We start from the raw sequence: 17,931 nt of genomic DNA, 5'->3' as shown, positions 1-17,931 counted from the left end.
CTGCTGAGCCTCTCTTTCCTCGAGGCTTTGTCCAATCAAGATGCCCAAGACGGCAGGCAAAGGCAAGAGTTCGGCCACTCCTGCCACTCGGAAAAAAAATGAGAGGGCAGCGTTGAAGAAGCAGGGCATTGATCCTGACACTGTCGGAAAGGGCAAAGGATCCAAAGGTGGTTCGCAACAGCAAAGGGGTCAGAAGAAGAAGAAGAATCAAAAGAAGATGTTTGTTCCTCCTCCTAAACCTCCCCCGCCTCCTCCAGATCCTTTGGACGACATGGGACTGGCCAGCTTGTTGCCTGCTGGGTTGGTCGTCTTGCTGAGAAGAGCCAGCAAGAAGGACGTGATTACGAGGACGAGAGCTTGCGAGGCTCTGCTTTCTTGGGTCAGAGGTAGCGATGAGGAAGGCATCACTGCTAGCGATGACGAGAGGAGAGAGGCAGAAGTGACGTGGTTGCCCTGCTGGGTGAGTAAGCGTGATCCAACGGTGTAAGCGCCGTGTCGCACGACAGACCTCGACGGAGCTGATTCGAAGCCATCATTCTGACTCGCTCCTCCACGCGACAGGCGCATTTGTTTCCAAGACTGTCTATATCGCCTACGAGGAGATTGCGATCATTAGCAGCAAGCATACATGCCGTCCTGCTTACACAGGGCCATACCAGAGCCGAGATGCTCAATACACCAGCATACGTAGAGTCAACACTCGGACCTCTGGTAGTGTTGGCGCACGACACAGATCGTGGCGTCGCAAGGGGGGCCAAGACGGCCTTGGAAGGCTTTGTGCAATGGACCATGGCCACTGCGGATCAACGATTGGACGCTAGGGAGCAGCTTTACACCCTCTTGCCACATTTGCGTCTCCTCTTGTTGAGCCCTTCTCCTGCTGCCGCTCTCCGCGAGACTGCTCCAGCAGCCAACAGCAACAATGCGAGCGGCGCGGGTACCCCGGTACCGCATGCCCCTGTTCGCTTCGACTCGGGTCTCGCCCGAGACGCCAAGGCTCGGGATGATGCAAACGTCGAGGAAGATATCAGAGCGACGGATGGCAGATTAGCCGCGGGAGCTGCGGGAGCGTTAGCTTGGGTCGTTTGTTAGTCGTCCCGGAAACTGTTCTTTCGATCCAAGAGCTGAGCCTACGCCTCTTTGTTTTTTTGTTGCAGCTTCTCATCCGGCACCACTTCCTATGGAGCAGTTTGAAGAGCTTTTGACCTCTGCGGAAATGTGGTCTCTCTTGACACCTCCTGACATCGTCAAATTGGAATCGCCCGCACCTCCTGCCCCAGCTCCTGAGGCCGTGAAGGCCAAGCGCAACAAGAAACGGCCTCCCTCGCCTCCCCCTCCACCACCTCTGCCTCCCATCGGATCGGAAACGCCCTTGGCCAGAGCCCGAGCATGGTCGCTCGTTTCATCACTGGTCAATTCTGGAACACCCGCGTTGCTAGATGCTGCTCTGCCCGTATTTGCGCCGCTCGCCATGCCAGCGTTCTGGGCCGAGCGCGATGCTACGTGCGCGAGAGCTGCGATTGATGCGCTTTTACCGCTCCTCAAGCTTAAGCCGGAGACTTGGGAGCTTGCTGGTGTGGAAGAAGGAGCGGACGAAGCAGCAGCAGGGGGAACTGCTTACGAGAGCCAGTCACTCGAAAAGCCGAAGAATGATGATCGAAACAGGTCTGATCTCGAGAGAAGTGTGGCGCCGCCGGCGCGCTCTACTCCCGTGCCTGGTGAGGTCGAGGCAGCAAGCGATTCCGATTCTGACGCAGAAGACGAAGTCTCTGCAGCTTCAGATTCGGAAGAGGAAGAAGATGATTCTGACGACGGGGATGAAGACGATGAGGACGACGAGGCGAAAGGCCGTCCTGTGGCCACGATCTCCGCAGTTGCTGGCGAGTTGAGAGGGCTGCTGCGTTGGCTTTCGTCAGCCTGTGCGGGATTGCCCTCCCTGGCGTACCCAGCGGTAGTCGTGCTGATTTCGGGCATTCCAGCCAAGCTGCTTCCGCCCACTTTTCAAGCGTCAGAGGCTTTGCTGCAGGTACACTGGTCAGGTCTGACCTCTCGCGCAGGCGCCGATCCCCAGGCTCTTCGGGCGTTCGTAGCCAGCTACTGCGAATGCGCTGCGTTCCTTGCGGGCAGAATGTTCCGCGCCGGCGATGACACCGCTCGGTCACAAGCGGCAGACTTTGCTGACTGGTCTTTAGCTAGACCTTGGAACGCTTTCGTGATGGGCGATGAGGGGGAGACGCTGGCTAGTGACCCGGCCAACGTTCCGCTTCGAGCGCGAGCAGCTCTGGAGCCTGCTCAGCCATTCTCTGGAGCAGTCAGAAGGCTTGCTGCATTCAGCGAAGACTTGTACTTGGTCAAGGCCATCCTCGCTCGCTCAAGAGCTAGCTTGCATGCCCTTGCCAAGCAGGGCACCAGCTCGCTGGCTTTATCACGAGCTGTGCGGACTCTTGCTGCGATCGGCGCTTCTGGAGCACCTAATGGCCTCGACAATGCCGTCAGAGAGCTTGTCTTGGACTCCACCGGTACTGCCGCAAATGTTCTTTGCGCGTCGACAGAGGAGGCTTCGATCGCACCACTGGTCAGCCTCATTGGCTCCCTCCTGCACACTTTCCCAGAAGCGCACGTCAATGCTGAGGAGGGCATAGCGAATGCGTTGGCATCGGCTGCACGAAACGTCTTGCCTCAAGCTTTGCGCGATGCCCATGTGCCGGGCGCCGCAGCGGCAAACTTCTACGCATCTTACTTGCCCCTGGTTCAAGATGCCAACGAGCGCGGAGAAGTCTGGACCAACGCCTTGGAGTCGATCAGTTCGCCTGCTGGTTTGGATGCTGAGGCTTTGGAAGCCCTGTTCTCTGCCGCGGAAACACTGTCTGCTTCCTTACTCAGCGAGGAGAATGTGACCAGCGCGCGTTTGGATGAACAAGTGCTTACACTCGGCACGGCCGTGTTCAACGGCACCGAGCAACCAAGTGGAAGTGAAAGAGCTGTGCTGTCCAGATTACTGGATCGACCTCTACCATTCGTGACGCAGGCAACCTCTAATGCTCTCCTTGGTCTCTTGGTCCAAGCATTGGGTTCCCAAAGTACCAACGAAGAGAGCAAGCGGCACGCATCTACGCTGCTTGCTCTTCTGGAAGCCTGGTGCACGACGCGAGAAAGACTGCAAAAGCTGGTGTCCGATCCCACACTACGCCCCGCATCAGCTGCCGTCTTCTGCTTGGCACATCTCGAGCCCTCGCCAGAATATGGAACGGCAGCAACGCGTCTTTGGAATGCCTTGGCAGCTGAGCCTACCGCCGGTGTCGCTGCTGTAGCGCTTCTGCGAGAGCGCATCCTGCAGCCTGAAACATCACTGAGAGCATTGTTGCGAGCTGGTGAGGCATTGCCACCCACAGCGGACGGCAGCTCTCTTCTGCTATCTGAAGCGGAGCTGGCAAGCTTTTTCACAGAGGCTTGCGCCTCTCGGCCAAGGTCCGAGCTTGCCGTGCTCGACCCGCTTGTGCCTTATGGCAAGGCCGACGACATCAATTCGAAGGCGGCGACAGAAGGCAAGCAAGAGTACGACGCAGCCGGACTGTCGACATACGCTCGCGCTGTAGCTGTCATGATCCAAGTTCTTTCAAAGGCCGGCAAGGGGGCTCGCGCCACTCCTTGGGCTCTGCCGCATCTCATCCTCTTCGCGATCGCTGCGGAAGATGCCACGTCTTTGCATGCTGCATCGCCCTTCTTCTTCGCCCCCGGCGCTCACACCCAAGCTCTTGCCAAGTATGCTACAGATGCTGTCAACGTAGCTACCGCCATGATATCTGGCTTGGCTGGCGATCTGGATGACCATTGGCACTTGGGGACAACGGATGCACTCCGCAAGCCTTCCGCAGCTCCTGAGGGACTTGCTGCTGCCCTGCATTCGTTGTGGTATCGCAACGAAAGCCAGGCGGCTCGAGTCCTGTCGAGGCTTCTAGCAGGTATCCTTAGCTTCAGTGCTGCGACGGAGGCTGCGGGAACAGCCTGGTTGCGTCTGGCGCAAGGAGCGACTGACTCCAAGCTTTCATCTGCAGCTGCTGTTCTCAAAGTCGTCAAGCCGCTCGTGCTTTCCTCGCCAGTCTACGAGCGAGTGAGGAATGAGCTGGCGGCTCGCCTTGCTGGCATTCCACCCACGCGTGTGGAGAAGGAGGGACTGCCGCTTCTTCGACTCCTACTGGCTGCTGCACCGCCAGAGGACGCGCCGGTCGCTTTGGTGCCGCAGCAGCGCGCCATCTTCCTGCTACAAGCGGTGCAGAAATGGTACGCTTCAGAGGAGGCCGAGCTCGGAGACGAATCGTTTGTGCGATTATCACAAATCTTTTCCGAACTGCTTCCGATTGTGGACAACATGCCCGGCTCCCACCTCGAGCTCATTTTGGACGTGCTCGAGGCGCAGCTGGAGGCGGGTGGCTGGACTGCGGACGGACTGCCAACGACACAAGCTGCCCTGCGACTTTTGGAGCAGGTTCAGCAACGAGCAGCGCGGGCGCAAGCGCTGCGGGAAGTTTGGAACGCAAGACAAGCGGATGTGCTGAGCATGTTGAGGCCGTTGTTCCTGGACCAACCGCTAGAGTCGGGCATCAACGTTCCTTTGTCCGAGACGACTGCTTTGCTTGCCAGGCTAGTGCGTAGGTTGCCGGACTCGGCATTCAAGCAGGAAGGCGACGAGACGCGCTTGACTACTCTGCTGCAAGCGCCCGACAGACGAGTGCAGCTGACCGCTTATCGACGATTGGCGACTTTTGTGAGATCACGAGTCAGCGACCTGGTCGTGGAGGCGGCAGTGGACCCGACACACGCCGGCAAGGCAGCCGCGCTATCCGCACAGCTGACCCAACAATGTAGCAGTGCACCAGGTGCCGGTCTCCCCATCGCGGACATCGGTCGCTATGCAGAGGAGGCCGTGGAAGAACCTCAGACGACTTTGGCTTTCTTCCTGAGTTGGCTTGCTCTCTTTGAGCATTTCGAAGAGGCTAGCCTGGCGCTCAAAAGCGCTTTTGCGGCTCAAATTGAGCAGATGGAACTTCTTTCCACTGGCTTCCTACCTACTACCTTCGGACTGATGCTTCGCAAGGGGTCGACTGGAAGACCTTGGGACCCGCGTGGCTGGGCTCTAGACGAAGTCTTCCTTGATGGTGAGTAAATTGCACTCCATTCATCGCCCTGAGACGAAGCCGGAAATGCTAAGCGATGCGTTCTTGACGCCGACAGATGTGGATCCATATGCACCTGGCACACTCCAGCTCCTTGCTGGCCACCTGTTCCACAGAGCGTTGGGGCATCTCGCCGTAGGCGTGCGGAATTACGTCATGTCGATGCGCGACAGGGCATTGTCCAGCTCCATCACTTCTCTCACAACGCGACACTTTTCTCCTGTGTTGGCTGGGGCCGAGCTGGCTCACCTTCGATCAGGCGATGCGCGATCAACGCTCGAAGGAGAAGGTCTCAGCATCAAGATCACCACTGCCAATGAAGTCGTCGCTACCTATACGGTGGACGAGCAAGACATGCAGATTGGTGTCTCTTTCCCCAACGACTTTCCGTTGCATGGTGTAGAGGTGCGAGATATCAAACGTGTTGGGGTCAGCGAGGCGAGATGGCGTTCCTGGCTGCTTGCGACGCAGCAGCTTTTGACTGGCAAGAATGGTCTGGTCTTTGATGGTGAGTATTGTGGGCGCAGATGGCATCAAATTCCAAGCGCTGACAGCCGACGCGCCCCACTTTTGCCAGCACTCTTGCTTTTCAAGCGCAATGCCGAAGCGATGTTTGCAGGCTACGAAGGCTCCGAATGCGCAATCTGTTACAGCATCATCGGTGGAGAATCTGGCTCGTTGATGTTACCGACGAAAAAGTGCGCAACTTGCAAAAAGCCCTTCCACAGCAGTTGCCTTCTTAGATGGAGCTTGACAAGCGGCTCTAGCACAGTAAGTTCAACAAGTCTTTTTCTTCCCGAAGAGTCCGAGCGCGGGGGATAACTTCTCGTGCGCGAGTAAACTGATACAGCCTATTCATCTGCGCAAAACTTCTTCATCAGTGCCCAATGTGCCGCTCCATCTTATAAGTCTATTGTGACTCCTTGCATGCAGAGCGATACATCAACCCATCTTCAACAATACATGCGCTCAGAGCTCTCCAGAGCAGTTCGATCGTAAGAGATGATCCGTTGATCGTCTGAATCTGACGCACCTTCATTGGACTTGACAATCAAGTGTATCACTCTGCACCCCCCTCACACTGGGCCAGCATCACACCAGTGAACCTGTCCGCAGCGGCTTCGAAGGGGAATCGCGCTACGTCTTGACACTCATGCTGCCTCGCGCAAAGGCAAAATGAGATCGAAGAGGGTCACGTTTCGATCATTTCCTGCATGGCGCCCCTTCAAATTGCTCGAACCGAGTGAGGATTGTCGTGGCTTGTGCACCGATGGCGCGACGTGGGTGGTATACAACATTCGAGATCCGCAGCCGTGGGGAGGAGGAGACGAGGTGGAGTGGCTCAAGTGCTCTTTGGACGCTCTTTTTCAAAGACTATGTGCAAGAGAAAGAGCAAGCAAAGCGGAAAGGTAGGTGCGCGTCGAAAAGATGCAAGTAAGAGGTGGGTCATTTTGAATCCTACAAGGAATGCACATGGATTCTTTGCGTCTCCCAATTCCGCATCATCTGCCCTGATCCGGTGTGGCATCGTGCGCGCTCATTTCGACCCACTCGCTATCGTCGCTAGCTCTGCTTCCAGCTGGAGACCTCTTCCTCGCCGCTGCGGCTGCTGCGGCCGCTGTAGCAGCCGTAGCAGCAGCCGCCGCATCGTTGGCCGTCGAAGAAGCCGAAGCGGCTTGTCTTGCCGCTTGAGCAGCCGCGCTGTGATTTGCGCCAAAGCTCGAGTGAGAAGAATTGGAGCCTGCATAAGCGCCTGATCCGCGCACCTCGTCGCGCTTGTGCATATCTCTCAGCGATCCTCTCGAATCTGCGCTCGATGCTGAGGCTGATCGTCGAAGACGAGGTCCTTGTGAACCGACGCGCGGACTGGAAGGCTGCCGAGTATGTCCTCCCTGACTTGTGTTCACCGCGCCTCCAACTCCCGAGGGGTTGACCGGTCCAGAGTCGGCGTTGAAGCCACCGAACGAGCTAAAGGTCGGGTCCCCAGACTTTTCCCCGCCTTTTGAGTATGACGAGTGAGGTGCCAAGGCAGCTTCGGCGGAGCGCGGGCTTGGAAGCGTTCCGTGTGCGTCGGGATCAGGCAGCTCTGCAGGACTGATGCCTTGCGTCAAAGGAACAACCCAAGTCGCCAGAAATTGCGCAATCGCTTCAAAATAGCCTGGCTTGACGCAAGTGTCGTTGTGCGTGCCATCTTTGAAGCTCTTCCAGACCTTTTTGCTCGATGAACATCGCTTGAAGAGCAGGTCCATGTGAGAAGGAGGAACGAGCTCGTCAGCCCTTCCACTCAGAAAAAGCACAGGTTGATAGGGCCCAAGTTGCATAATCGAGTCGCCGGTGGGCCAGAATTCGCCTGGTTCGCGTGAGAGGCTGCTTGAGCTGAGGATCTGTTCTGAAATTTCCGTTGCAGGCGCGACTCACGGCAAAGGAACGTGAAAGGCTTGACGGGTGGCAAGACGTGCGGAATCAACTCGGGAATCTGTGGCACGATCGCAAGCAGGTGCGTCAGTTGAGTTGCGTTGACCTGCATCTACCACACGACTGTGAGCTCACGCTCAAGAAGCTGAGGTGCGGTGAGAGGGGGTTCTGTCAACCAACATGCTTGCACGTCAAATGCCATAGTCATGCACTTACGTATTCTCCAGAATCAATGCACTGATCTGCATTGACACATTGGGCGAGGAGGCGGATGTCCATCCATCAGCGATCGTTCGTCCCACGCTACAATCGAGACCTTCGGCGACCCCATCGTGCACATCACAAATGAGTCGCATGGAGCCCGGCGCTATTCCGCAATGCGATCATGCCCCCAGCAGAGTTCCACAATTCCACAATCATGCCTTCTTATGCATGCGACTCACCGCTCTTCCTGCCTTTGCAGCCAAGTCCACGGCTACAGCGCCACCGATGCTCTGACCATAAGCCACCACCTGAGTAGCTTTCAGTCTCGGATGACGTTTGATGTAGTCCAAAGCTGTTTGAGCATCTATCCTGATGCCCTTCTCGGATGGCGTTCCCGTCGAGAGACCGTAACCTCGGTACGAGAGCATGAGGACATTGCAGCCAAATCTCTTGAAGAAGACTGCTGCGAGGGGTAGGCGATGGCCCTGCGCGGCAAGTCGCTAAGTGTCAGCATTGATGATCTCTAATGGACGGAGACAAAAGAGCTCGGCACGGCGTGTCACGCGAGACTTGTTTGCAGCCATCCGATTGCTGTATACTGCGCAGGTGCTTGGTATCTGGAGCGCATACATCCATCCTAGGCCGTTGGTACTTGGCTGCCTCCTTGGCGCACACACTCACCATATTCCCAGCATTCGCGTGCAAGAAGAGGATAGTAGGTCTTCTGGTAGCCACATCACCCTCATCTTCGCCTCTCCTCTTTTCCCTCTCCGAAGGTTCGCTCTGGCACATGAGGTACACTCTCAATTCCTGTCCATCCGGAGTTTTCAATCTGACATCCTCGTATTCCAAATCAAACTCGTCGGGAGTCAAGACGTTTGTCCGAGATCCGTTTGGGAATGAGGAAGGGTAGATGAGCGCATTTTGATAGCGGTAGAGAAGACCCGCCGTCACGAGGAAACCCCCAATGAATGTTCCTCCCAATACCCGAATCAAGGTCCACAAGGTTGGGATGCCCCACGCCATCTTTCTTGATCATTCAACTTCACTATGGAAGAGTAGCGTGGCCCGTAAATATGCTGGGGCTGAGGTGTGTGCGAAGAGGAAAAGGCAGCTTTGCCTCTACAATGAGGGTAGTCGTCAAGTCGAGGAACGGCTTAGGGCGCGCGAGCTTTCATCAAAGACAAATGGGGTCAGCGGTTGGGTCGATCGGGGCAAAGAGCAGTCTACGTAGCTTTGACAAGTACGCAGCGTGTTGTGAAGAGGAGAGTGATGGAGATGCGTGTAGATGAGGAAGCAAGTCGAGTGTTATACGAATCGAATCAAAGCGACGCGCAGGCAGCAAAACAAGTCGAGTCGTGAGTCATGAGTTGAAGGGCAAGCAAGACTTGATCAAGACTGGACACTCGACACTCGACACTCGAGACTTTAGACGTGGACGCTTGCATCCGCGCGCGCGGGATCGACGTCTCACTATGTATAGAAGAGCGCCTGCATGCGCGCCCGCCTCACTTGATCACGACCTCTGACTTGTGGGTGACTTGACTCTTGACTGGCGGTGCACGGGGTGCGTTTCAGCGATCACAAACGATCACATATATTTTCATTACAAGCGCGCGTGTCATCATATGCGCCAAAGCTGTGTGGTCTCGAGCGGCGGCAGCGGCAGCATTAAGCCGCCGCGTGCACATTCAAGATTGCTTGCTTGTGTGCGTGCGTGCGTGCGTGCGTGCGGTAATGCATGCTTGCATGGGTTGAGCGCCCAGCACGTCCCACCCATGCAGCACCGACCCAGCAATAAGCGCCATGCGCTCACGCTAGCTTCGCACGCATAGAGGTAGCGCGTACGGTACCGCTTGAAGATATATACCCAAGCCCTACCGTCGCTCTGCCATGGGCATCCGCAACGAAGAAGAGCATCTTTGACTTCTGACCGAGCGACTTCACGACTCTCTATCATAAAGAGTCGTAAATTCGAGCGCAGTTCTTTGATCAGTTCAGACGGATCAAACCCAGCTTCACTCCATTTGATCGCGAATGGTGACCCGGTGACAGATGCAGAAAGCCCAAGTCACCAACCACGTCAAAGGAAGTCGACTCTCAGAAATCTTTGTGGATTTCCGTGAGGTTTGCGGGCGGTCCAGGATGCTCATCAACTCGCAACAAACCGCAGCACACCGCCGTCGCGAATATGTTGCAAGTGACCAAATGAGGAATCGTTGATCACTTGACTGCGCTTCGTGAGCTCGCTCGCTGCTCTTGCTGCTGAACTCCATCACATGCTCGCATGTCTGCTGATCGACGGGCCGCGTCCCGCCGCTTCTTTGCAGCAGCAGCAGCAGCAGCAGCAGCAGCATACAATCCAATCAGCAGCAAAGTCGAGCGAGCGGCTGCCGCCGATTGACCTCTTGCGCGCGCTCTTGCCGCCTCCACTGCACGAGTGTCCGATTCTTGCTTTCCCCATTCGCTTCTCACATTTGGAGCTCTGAGCGTCATGCCAAGGATCACGCTTCGGCAGAAAGACAAGAGCACACAAAAGATTTTGCAACAAGCAAACGCTGAGACCATCACAAAAATCGGTCAGAGCGATGAGGTGTGCCGGTCAAGGCCTCGCGATGCCGATACCAAGCTTTTATTTTTGGGTGTGAACGCATCTTATGACCACTGCATTTCCGAGCGACACGGACACAAAGGTCCGAGCTAAGCCTCCGTCTGCGCCACCTTGTGAACCCCCTCTTTCGCCAATGCGCTCATCGCATCTCTAGTCTCGAGGGACTCTCTATCCGAAGCGGCTTCGGTCGAGCCAGTGCTTCCAGTAGCCACCTTTCTGGCAAAAGCGTCCGGTACGGCGACCAGAATGCCATCCGCATCATAGCGGGGAACCACCTCGGGCGGGGTTAGGAAAGAAAGGAAGCCTCTGTTCTTCGGGTCTGAGTAGTAGACTGCCAAGCATGCAAATCATCGACAATGTGCAATGCGCGTCAGAAAGCTGCACACGCACACAAACAGAGGTATTTAGCTCGCGCTCGAACTCACGGAGGTCATCCTTGTGCGTCGGACGGGCATGCGCAGGAGGAGGCCGGTCCGCATATCGCTCGGAATGAATCAAACTTTGCAAAGTCCGCTGAGTGTAGTATCGCGTCATGATCGATCCTCCAGCCTTTTCGATTGCAGCAATTGCTGTAGGTGTCGCCTTGGAAATGACGATGTTGACCGGGGTGGAGACAAAGTCTGCTCCCTGCGAGTCAGAGGCACATCCGACGGTATGAGTCAGTAAGCGGTGTGCACTTTGCACTCGCTTCTACAAGATCGAAGCATACGTGCAGGCGCCCTTCCACTCACGTTGCCCAAAAGCTTGATGCCATCGCGCAGGCGCCCTGTCACGCAGCCGCTCGCGTACAGTTCGCGAGCTGTAATGGGTTGAGAAGCGTCAATCCTTCCCTGATCTATCCAGCTCTGTAGCCTGTCTACATTGAGCGTTGTGAACTCTTGCTTGTGCCTACGAACGAAGTAAATGAGATTGTCAGCGTGGAACCTTCTTGCCAAGTGACAGCTTTCTCCCCACCCACCATACCCCATGTGATACAGAAGAGAGCATTTTGCGACTCACGTGTTCACAAAGCCCCTCTTGGGCAACACCCTGTGAAGCGGCATCTGCCCTCCCTCAAAACCCGGGACCGGTCTTCCATTCCCAGCTCTGGCTTTCTGACCCTTGTGTCCTCTCGTCGACGTTCCTCCTCTTCCAGAACTGTCTCCTCTTCCCAATCTTTTCCTCTAAGGTAGCATGCAAGCGTCCCACTCTGAATGTCAGCGTTCATAAAGTCGAGCTCATTCATCACAGCCAATTAGACTCACCGCCTTCTTTGGCTGCAGCGGCGACAAATTTCCAAGAGCGAGACGCGAAGCTAGTGGTGTTGGCGCTGCATCACCTTGGCGATGGCTGGCAGTGGTCGAGATGGCCCTGCCAGCTCTGTAGCTCTCAGCAGGGACGATCCGGCTTCTCGTCATCCTCCCGACTCCCAGCTGTCTGGTTTGCTGCACCGAAGTGCTCGCGAGGGTTCGCACCGCAAGCCTGTTGAAGGAGGCTGAAAGTGAAGCGGCCATGATTGCGGCACTATGTAAAGCAACGCAAGTAGCTGTTTCCGAGAGTCAGAAGACCGAGTTGCTTGCGAGGTCCAGTGCGGTCGTGGTCCGGGTTGTGCTTGGAGAAGCGCGAATGGCAAAGTCGACCTGATTCAAAATTGCTTTGTTACGAAGGTATAATCATTAGCAATTCACGCGAGTCAACAGGCACGAGTCGGGAGTCATGAGTGGTGAGTGGGACGCGCAGAGATCTCGATGTGGTCGCAGCCACGTGCTGCGTCGCCCATACGCGCGCGCGATCACAGTAGGCAGCGCGCCTACACGGCGACAACGCGACGACCAATGGCCCACATCTCACTTCTTCCAAAGTCGCACGCTTTCGCTCAGCTTCTCAGACACCGAGGCACCTGGTTCGATACCATCCACTACTTCCACCCTTGCCAGTACAGTCTCTTCGCAGAACTTTTGCCGACCATGTTCTGCGCAATCTCGGGCGAACCACCGGCTCAGCCCGTCATCTCGACAAAATCCGGTCAGCTTTACGAAGCCAGATTGATACGCAAGTACATCGACGAGAATGGCAAGGATCCGATCACTGGAGAGGTCTTGAGTCACGATGATCTGATCGAGGTGAAAGCTAGTGAGTGAAGGGATCGCATCTAAGCGTCTCACAGATCAGCGCATGCTCACATCGCAAGGTCAATTCATCAGGTCCCCGCGCTGCAGCTCCCAGACCACCGACGCATTCATCCATCCCATCCCTGCTCACTTCGCTTCAGAACGAGTATGACGGTCTGATGATGGAACTCTTCACGCTCAAGAAGAATTACGATGAAGTGCGAATGGAGCTAGCACACGCGCTGTACGCCAATGATGCGGCCAATCGTGTGGTCGCGCGTCTCATTTCCGAACGAGACGAGGCTCGGAGTGCGCTGGCGAGCATTTCGGGATCTCTTGGTGCATCCGCTGGTGCTGGTGTCGGCACGGATGCTTCCAATCAAGGTGGGGACGTGGAAATGTCAGACGGTGCCACGACCAAGGGGGGTTTACCTCCCGCTGCTGCGCAAGTCATCACCTCTACAGCTCAAACGTGAGTAATGCCCGAACAATGCAATGATCAGGTAGGAGCATAGCGCCCCCCTTCTGACTGCCACTTCCCCCCATCTCGACAGCCTATCCTCGCAACGTCGAGCAAAGATGAAGCGCAAGGCGCCAGCGGGTTACGCTTCAGCAGCGGATGTGCGGGAATTCAAGACGACGGCGAGCCTACCGTCCATGCACAGCACCAAGCCGCCAGGCGTGACCTCCTTGGACGTCTCTTCTTCTGGCAATCTGCTTTTGACGGGAGGCGCAGATAAGCAAGTGCAAGTGTATGATCGTGCTTCCGGAAGGCAGATCGCGACGCTAAAGGGACATACCAAGAAGATCACCCGTGTCGTCTTCTCCAAGCCACCTTTGGACGCTGGCATTGCCGACGTAGGCACAGAAGCCGGAGAAGCTCCACCTCCATCGTTCGCAGTGAGCGCTTCGGAAGACAAGAGCATTCGTGTATGGAAGCTTGGCGCTAGCGAAGGGGATCCTGCGCCAGAGTACGCTCTCTCGCACGTCATCAAGGGTTACAAAGCCGAAGTGACGGGCTTGGATATTCATCCTTCTGGCGCACTGATTGGTACTTGCAGCAAAGATGGCTTGTGGGCCTTGCACGATCCGACGACGGGCGAAAGGCTCCTTGCAGTGGATGCGCCCTCCAACGAGACGCCCGAAGAAGCGGCGGGCGGATACGAGTACGAGTCTTTTGCATTTCATCCGGACGGACAATTGGCCGCTACAGGTACGGCTGGAGGCGTGGTGAGGATTTGGGATGTGAGCGCTATTCAAAAGGTCAGCACTTTCAGGGATCACTCGGCCAGCGCTGGCGTGACGGCGCTAGGCTTTTCGGAGAACGGCTATTATCTGGCAGCAGGCGGAAAGGGTTCGGGCGAAGTCAAGATTTGGGATCTGCGAAAGCTCAGCGTTGCCGGAACCATCGACGCTTCGGAATCTTCCAAAGGAGAAGCGGGAAGCGTTTTGGCTTTGGCTTTCGACCCTACCGCTAGCTTCTTGGCCGTGGTGGGAACGGATGCAAAGATCTATGCCAACAAGACTTGGCAATTGCTTGCTGCGGATGACGGCAACACTGCCGAATGCACCGATTGCGCTTGGGACCCTAGGGATGGCTCTCTAGTCGTCTCTAGCTTGGACAGAACCGTTCGGATCCTCTCCAAAGCATGAGCTCAAACCAAAAATGTACCTCCTACACGCACCTCTTGATTCGTCCATCTCCATGCACGGTGCCAACGTAGACCGAAAGGCTGAGCGCTCGTCAGTTGGCTCGCCCACGTCCTTGTTTCAAGGCGTGGCTGGTGTGACTTTACGACTGCGATACCGCCCGAAAACCGGGGGGCGAGGTAAGGTCCCATCCCAAAGCAGAAACTCAACCGCGAGGCGGCAATACACTCCAACGCGAAAAGTCTGAAGACGAAAATCAAAAGTGAAACATCAATCAGCCATCGAGAGGACTGCCCTGCGACTCGGCATCGGTAAAGTGTGACATTTGTTGTGCGAGCCAAATCTTGGGGTCAAGTGTCATGATGTACAGAGCGTATCCCATGAAGATCGTAAAGGCGATGGGGGTGGGGGGAGTGAGGGGAAAAGGGTACGACAGAAAGAAACACTTTTCGAGCAAGGGAAAAAAGAGGTGTACGAGCCGAATGGAAACGCAGGTCGATTCTAGTAGTCTACCGTAGCAACAGCAGGTTTGTTCGTCATCGTCGCACCCTCAGCGCTCGTCTTTTCGTCCTTTGAGCTGATCTGCGAGCTCTGATTCTCCTCATCGATGGCAGCAGTAGCGGCCGGTTCGCTTCCTGTCCAGTACGAGTCCTCCCATCCCGTAGGTCCTCTAGGTTCGAGCCAAGTCTTGCGGTCCCTCTTGAGGTTGACCGTTTCGGGTACGGGAGAGAAGTGGTTGCACGCGAGATAGACGATGCCGGAAACGAGAAATCCGATGGGGAACGCCAGCGTGTAGATTCGCTCGGCGACGATCGAAACGTTGGCGCCGAGCACACCGGCAAAGCCCGTCACGGACATGGCAATGCCTGCAACGTAACCGGCATAAGCTCGCCAGTTGAAGCCGAAATTGTAGTAGAATTGAGACTTGCCGTCGCCCGTCGCATTGTGCGCTCTGAAAAGGGCCGGTACATCGATCCAGCCTCGCCTGAGAACATAGTAGTCTGCCATCATCACACCGATGATGCTGCTGAGGAAGAGCGAGTAGGCGGATAGGTAGGTGGTGAATGAGCTGCTGGATGAGAGGATGAACCATGGGCAGTAGGCCATTCCGACTGCCCAGCAAATGACGCTTCCACGACGAATGTTGATGTAGCGAGGCAAGAGGGCGGTAAAGTCCGATCCTGCACTCAAAGAGTTGGCAGCGACGTTGAGACCGATTTGGACGATGACAAAGGAAGCTCCGAGGAAGAAGCACGCCGCTCTAGTCTTGGAGTCGTAAGGGTTTGGGTCGAGTCGAGCATTGAGTAAGCCGATGGGGTCCCAGTAGAGGGTGCCAGTAAGCGCTTGGCCTCCCGCAGCGATGAGCACACCAAAGAGCGAGGTGATGGTGAATCCAAGAGGCATGGTGAGCAGCTGGGGCAGAACAGTGTCGGATTTCTTGCTGGACAATCTCGCAAAGTCTGCTTGGTTGGTGATGAGCGTGGCATTGTTGGAGATGCAAGCAAAGACGGCGCCGACAAAGGCCCAGCCGCGCGTGCTACCCGAGATGGTTGCCGGTTGTCGAATGACTTGACCAAGACCGCCAGCATCGGCCAAAGTCCACGCCAGGAAGGCGACGAGGGCGATGGGTGCAACGACAGCCTTGACGGTGAAGATGTGTCTCAACTTTTGTGGAGAAGGCAGAACGCATAGGAGGTTGATGAGACCAAAGAGCCAGAAGCTGAGAAGGTCCTTGGACTCGATGCCGACGGAAGGTGAGAGCTTGTTGGGAATGTTGTTGTAGCCGGGAATGATGGCTCTCATCATGACGCCCATGCAAGTACCTCCGATCCATGCCTGAACACCTTGCCAGACGCACGCCATGACTGCACGGTTGATGACGGGCCAGATGGCGCCAAAGAGACCAAAGGAGGATCTGACAATGACGGGAAAGGGGACATGATACACTGCCCCGAGTCGGGCAGACATGACGATGAAGCAGGCAGTGATCGAGTAGCCAAGTGCGGTAGCGATGAGCGCTTCCCACCATGTAAGGCCAGCGACCATGGCTTTGAGCGGTGCGTTGGGCCAGAGAGAGAAGCGGAAGGGGTCAGTCAGGTTGCGGCGTCGGGTAGCGTCCATGCCTCGTGCGTGCACGTCGACCCAACTCACCAGAACTGGCAATCTGCATCGAGTTGATGTTGACGCTGTCAGCGATCCAGAACATGGCAAAGTTGCGGGCAGACCATGCTCTCTTCTCCTTTGGGACAGGTTGCAGGTCATGATTGAGCAGGAACAGCTCAGAGCGAGTGCCTTCAGGGGCGTCAGGGACGCGCAGTCTGCGGGTGACACGACCCATCTTTGAGGGTGGAATGAGGAAGATTGAGTGCGGAGCGTGAGGGTTAGGTGAGGTGAGGTGAGGTCAAAGGGTGAGGTGAGGTGAGGTCAAAGGGTAAGGTGGATGGTGAAGAGGGCGCGAGTGGTTTGCGATGCAGAATAGAAGGAAGAGGGCAATGGTTCTGATTTGCAGCTCCTTATGTACAATTTTGAGTCTGACAGACCAATGTGTCGCGAGGAAGAGGTTGTGTCGTAGGGTGCGGGGATCGATGCGTGAAAGGCGAGCGGACGAGTTGTGGCTGGAACGAAGATAAGGAAACGAGTTGCACGATTGATTGTGCTCAAGACTGATGTGAAGAAGGTAGGAAATGTGTAGAGGCGTCAAGTCAGGAGGAGCAAATGTAGGAAGTTGTTTGCGGCTAATGACGAAGAAATGATACACCAAAAAGGTAGTCGAGGCAGGCCTGAAGGGGAAAAGGAAGGTCCAGAACCTTTTGCGTGGCGGGCGAGGGCGAAGGTAAGAGGCCTGGATCGGTTCCTGCTCGAGGCCGGGGGCTTAGCTTATCGTTCGAATCGCGCTCCTTGCCGACGAGAATGAGCGAAGAGTGCAACGAAGAACCTCTGATGTGACGCTCCTGACTTGACAATGACGCGTCAGACCGCAACAAGCATGCTACACAGCGACGACCATTCACGCATTTCGGTCATGGTAGACTGTTGACTGCGGTCTGACGCGTGGCAGCTACGTGATCAAGCGTCAGACCGCGGTTGGGAGGTGTGCGTTTGGAAGATGTGCGTGGTCCGCGCCGCGCCGCGCCACACCGAACACGTTTGATATGACGACGGTGAAGGGGACAAGAGGGACGTGACGCTCGTGTGAAGGCAAACACTCTGCAGGTAGGCGTCAGCCTTGAGGCATCGCAAGCCACGATCTGACGCCTTGGACATCTCGTGAAGCGCGTCAGACCAGAGCAAGCAAAGCACTCGCATGTGATGCTCATCGATCGTTATATATGCCATGCGCTGCCGCTCTTCTCTTCGCGGAAACTTGCAAGCTAGCTGCTGCATGCTGGCTGGCTGAAACTGGGAAATGAAGAAAAGCGCGTGTCTAGACGTGAAGCCTAATGATCAGGAACATGGGCGTCAGCTCGGTCACATGCGGGGTACATGCATCCACCCTCCCTTCTTCCCGTCCTCGAAGCCAAAACTGTGAGACGTCGCCGCTGCACAAGGCGTCAGATCAGGCGTTGGTTCAGAAAGGTCATCGAGCGATAAGAAGATAAGCTAATGCGCGAGCGAGCGGTCCTGTGTATTAGTTCGCTATAGCGCCGCTTTCTCCCTGCTGATGGCTGCGACCTTCGGCCAAGTTCGGTTTCGTGTGCATCATAAATTCGCGATTGCCGGCCTGCTGCTGCTCCTGCTGCTGCTGCGTGGCGCGCAGCATCAAAAGAGCCGCGCGAATTCAAAAGAC

The 17,931-nt window shown here is 56.1% G+C and overlaps 5 protein-coding genes across 5 annotated transcripts; 2 read left to right on the top strand and 3 right to left on the bottom strand.

Annotated features, from left to right (window-relative positions):
* Nucleotides 1-40: 40 nt before the first annotated feature.
* On the top strand, nt 41-6,082 carry IE81DRAFT_345709 (hypothetical protein; the record flags this gene model as incomplete). Its single annotated transcript, XM_025515951.1, has 6 exons — nt 41-460; nt 562-1,087; nt 1,158-5,156; nt 5,233-5,682; nt 5,752-5,945; nt 6,056-6,082. 6 exons carry the CDS (start codon nt 41-43, stop codon nt 6,080-6,082), a joined length of 5,616 nt encoding a protein of 1,871 aa, XP_025371642.1.
* A 594-nt stretch (nt 6,083-6,676) lies between these two features.
* IE81DRAFT_364989 (alpha/beta-hydrolase) lies at nt 6,677-9,212 on the bottom strand (the record flags this gene model as incomplete). Its single annotated transcript, XM_025516902.1, has 6 exons — nt 8,475-9,212; nt 8,033-8,278; nt 7,806-7,831; nt 7,725-7,734; nt 7,593-7,650; nt 6,677-7,524 (listed from the first exon to the last, which is right to left on the bottom strand). The coding sequence occupies exons 1-6, from the start codon at nt 8,817-8,819 to the stop codon at nt 6,677-6,679; spliced, it is 1,533 nt and encodes a 510-aa protein (XP_025371641.1). The 5' UTR covers nt 8,820-9,212.
* A 1,281-nt stretch (nt 9,213-10,493) lies between these two features.
* On the bottom strand, nt 10,494-11,801 carry IE81DRAFT_287269 (ribosomal protein L15; the record flags this gene model as incomplete). Its single annotated transcript, XM_025511703.1, has 5 exons — nt 10,494-10,735; nt 10,830-11,031; nt 11,136-11,292; nt 11,404-11,567; nt 11,649-11,801. 5 exons carry the CDS (start codon nt 11,799-11,801, stop codon nt 10,494-10,496), a joined length of 918 nt encoding a protein of 305 aa, XP_025371640.1.
* A 440-nt stretch (nt 11,802-12,241) lies between these two features.
* On the top strand, nt 12,242-14,474 carry IE81DRAFT_336699 (putative PRP19-non-snRNP spliceosome component required for DNA). Its single transcript, XM_025515484.1, has 3 exons — nt 12,242-12,516; nt 12,588-12,966; nt 13,049-14,474. Exons 1-3 carry the CDS (start codon nt 12,351-12,353, stop codon nt 14,145-14,147), a joined length of 1,644 nt encoding a protein of 547 aa, XP_025371639.1. The 5' UTR covers nt 12,242-12,350; the 3' UTR covers nt 14,148-14,474.
* Nucleotides 14,406-16,687, bottom strand: IE81DRAFT_21319 (putative uracil permease). Its single transcript, XM_025510984.1, has 2 exons — nt 16,296-16,687; nt 14,406-16,192 (listed from the first exon to the last, which is right to left on the bottom strand). Exons 1-2 carry the CDS (start codon nt 16,480-16,482, stop codon nt 14,646-14,648), a joined length of 1,734 nt encoding a protein of 577 aa, XP_025371638.1. The 5' UTR covers nt 16,483-16,687; the 3' UTR covers nt 14,406-14,645.
* Between the last annotated feature and the right edge of the window lie 1,244 nt (nt 16,688-17,931).

This window comes from Ceraceosorus guamensis (assembly GCF_003144195.1).
Source record: "Ceraceosorus guamensis strain MCA 4658 unplaced genomic scaffold IE81scaffold_11, whole genome shotgun sequence".
In the NCBI taxonomy this organism is placed as follows: domain Eukaryota; kingdom Fungi; phylum Basidiomycota; class Exobasidiomycetes; order Ceraceosorales; family Ceraceosoraceae; genus Ceraceosorus; species Ceraceosorus guamensis.
Note: the sequence above shows the minus strand (reverse complement) of the source record. Positions and strands in the feature narration are given on the sequence as shown.

Excerpts from the sequence above, each read along its gene's own strand:
- IE81DRAFT_336699 (XM_025515484.1), top strand. The coding sequence starts at position 12,351 with ATGTTCTGCGCAATCTCGGGCGAACCACCGGCTCAGCCCGTCATCTCG. Across the intron at positions 12,517-12,587 it reads TCTGATCGAGGTGAAAGCTA|GTCCCCGCGCTGCAGCTCCC; the intron begins GTGAGTGAAGGG and ends TCAATTCATCAG. Across the intron at positions 12,967-13,048 it reads ATCACCTCTACAGCTCAAAC|CCTATCCTCGCAACGTCGAG; the intron begins GTGAGTAATGCC and ends CCATCTCGACAG.
- IE81DRAFT_21319 (XM_025510984.1), bottom strand. The coding sequence starts at position 16,482 with ATGGGTCGTGTCACCCGCAGACTGCGCGTCCCTGACGCCCCTGAAGGC. Across the intron at positions 16,193-16,295 it reads GATGCAGATTGCCAGTTCTG|CCATGGTCGCTGGCCTTACA; the intron begins GTGAGTTGGGTC and ends CACCGCTCAAAG.